Source organism: Mytilus edulis, chromosome 5, assembly GCF_963676685.1.
Source record: "Mytilus edulis chromosome 5, xbMytEdul2.2, whole genome shotgun sequence".
In the NCBI taxonomy this organism is placed as follows: domain Eukaryota; kingdom Metazoa; phylum Mollusca; class Bivalvia; order Mytilida; family Mytilidae; genus Mytilus; species Mytilus edulis.
The window spans coordinates 19275236-19277455 of NC_092348.1; the positions used below are offsets into that span (position 1 = coordinate 19275236).

Consider the following 2220-nt stretch of genomic DNA (forward strand, 5'->3'; position numbering starts at 1 on the left):
AAAAATGTACTTTGATTAATTTGTCATTTTCATTTTCATAATTTGCAAGTCTAAAGTTTTAATTTTGTACAAAGTATATTCGTTAACTATCTTTTTTCGTATTCAAAAGAAATCTTGGACTTCTTACGGTCAACAATAATAACCGTGACACTCTATACAATATATTTTAATATTATTTCTATAATTTAGTTTCAACTGTCCTAGCTGTGCTAATAAAATAAAGATTTTGTAGACGGATATAGGAAGATGTGGTATGAGTGCCAATATGAAAACTAACAATTTATAAAAGTAAACCATTATAGATTAAAGTACGGCCTTCAACACGTTGCCTTGGCTCACACCGAACAGCAAACTATAGAAAGGGCCCATAAATTCCTAGTGTAAAACCATTCAAACGGGAAAACCAACGGTCTAATCTTTATAAAAACGAGAAACGAAAAACATTTATATATGAACCACATAAACAGACGACAACCATGCACTGAACACCAGATTCCTGACTCAAGTTATGACAGGTGCAAACAATTGCAGAGGGATTAAACGTTTTAATGGTACCAAGCTTTCTCTCTTTTCTGAAACATTAATATAACATCACAACATAGAAAGACACACTATAAAATATAAATTGGAAGGCTAAACTCAATCAAAAAACGTAGTAACACAAATTAACACACCATGAATCTCTATTTTTTATTCAAGACTGAAAGCGTTAGCAGCCTCCAAATTCTAAAACACACAAAATGGATTCCTCGTCATTGACAGAAGACAGACCTTCCACCCAGAGGTATCCGTCATTGTCAAGGACGAGAAGACCTGGTCGAGTAAGTCCAAACTGTGTGACATCAATAACGTCAATAACACGTCCATTCATATCAAGGATGTGTAAAGTATTCCCGCCTCTGTCTGCTATTATGAGGTAACCTAGTCGAGTTTCGATCAATTCGTTGGGAATGAATTCCTTGGCCTTTGGCCCAGACGCAGGATATTCCCAAACAACTTCTTTCCATTTATTAACCATTTTTATTTTGCTGTCATCTTCTAATGGTTGATAGGTGTAATAAATAAAATCATTTGATGCAGCTTTTAATAAAGAATTGCATCTAACTCCTATAAGACCACGCGAAATGTCAAAAATATATTCGTCTTTGACTTTTCCGTTCAATCCAAGGACAACAAACTTTGATTCCGGCTTCCTAATTCTGGAAGACCATTTACTTGGGTCCATCTCTAATGAAGCAACAATTTCATCACGTTGTGTAATGTTAAATGTAATAGGCTTGTACGGTGAAAAGTCGCATACTTTCTTATCAATACCCATTTTAGTTACTTTACGGACTTGATTATCAAATACTCCGTATAATTCGTGTTTTGAACTAAGACTCAAGTCAATGCAATGCACATTTGAAAACTCATTCAACTTTTTCATTCCATTTTTTAGGTCCACTTCTATCAGATTTTGTTTGTCTGCTATCCACACTGTTTCGTCGTTTGTTATTGCCATGCATTCGGGATCAAAAGGTAAAAAAAAAGTCTGTCTGACCTTGAAATGTATATTGTCCTTGCTGTCTTGTTTGCCAACGTACCTTAATTTCTTATTGCCACCTTTCTTCCGATCTTCACTGTCATCGTTCTTTGGTAGCTTTCGTCGACTTTCGTTTGATTCAAAGTCACAAAATTTACAACAAACTGATTTAGTTCGTTTTCTTTTCATTTCCAAAGAGGAGTTTCATAAAATACACTTACGACTACTTATAATCGATCACAATATCTAAATATAGAGATCATAATATCTATAAATATAATTATCTTTTAAATACACTGAGGTATATGCACATACTTGTATAATATTGATTAACATTAAATCTATATATAGGTATATACATAATTATTCTAACGCCTGGTATTTCTTAATCATAAGAAATCCGATGGACAAGGTATAATTTGCAGTTTTTTTACCAAGCGATGCTTATGGCTTTTTGGAAGAGAAGTAACGGGTCTAATTTTTATTTCGATAATTTTATTATGAGTATAGCAAGATTTAGTATCTATAAAGGAAGAAATATTGTTGAATCCTCAAGCTAAACTCAATTTAGTATACTATTTTAAAACATTATTATAAAAATACATCTCTCACTATTATTATGTTTAAATCAGAAAAAAGAACATTTCGTATTAGAAAAATATTTTATGTTGGACAAGTCCCGTTTGATGGTCGTTATC

General features: G+C 32.7%; 1 protein-coding gene across 1 annotated transcript; it reads right to left on the reverse strand.

Annotated features, from left to right (window-relative positions):
- Window positions 1–709: 709 nt before the first annotated feature.
- Window positions 710–1711, reverse strand: LOC139524976 (uncharacterized). Its single transcript, XM_071320149.1, has one exon. The coding sequence runs from the start codon at window positions 1709–1711 to the stop codon at window positions 710–712; it is 1002 nt and encodes a 333-aa protein (XP_071176250.1).
- Between the last annotated feature and the right edge of the window lie 509 nt (window positions 1712–2220).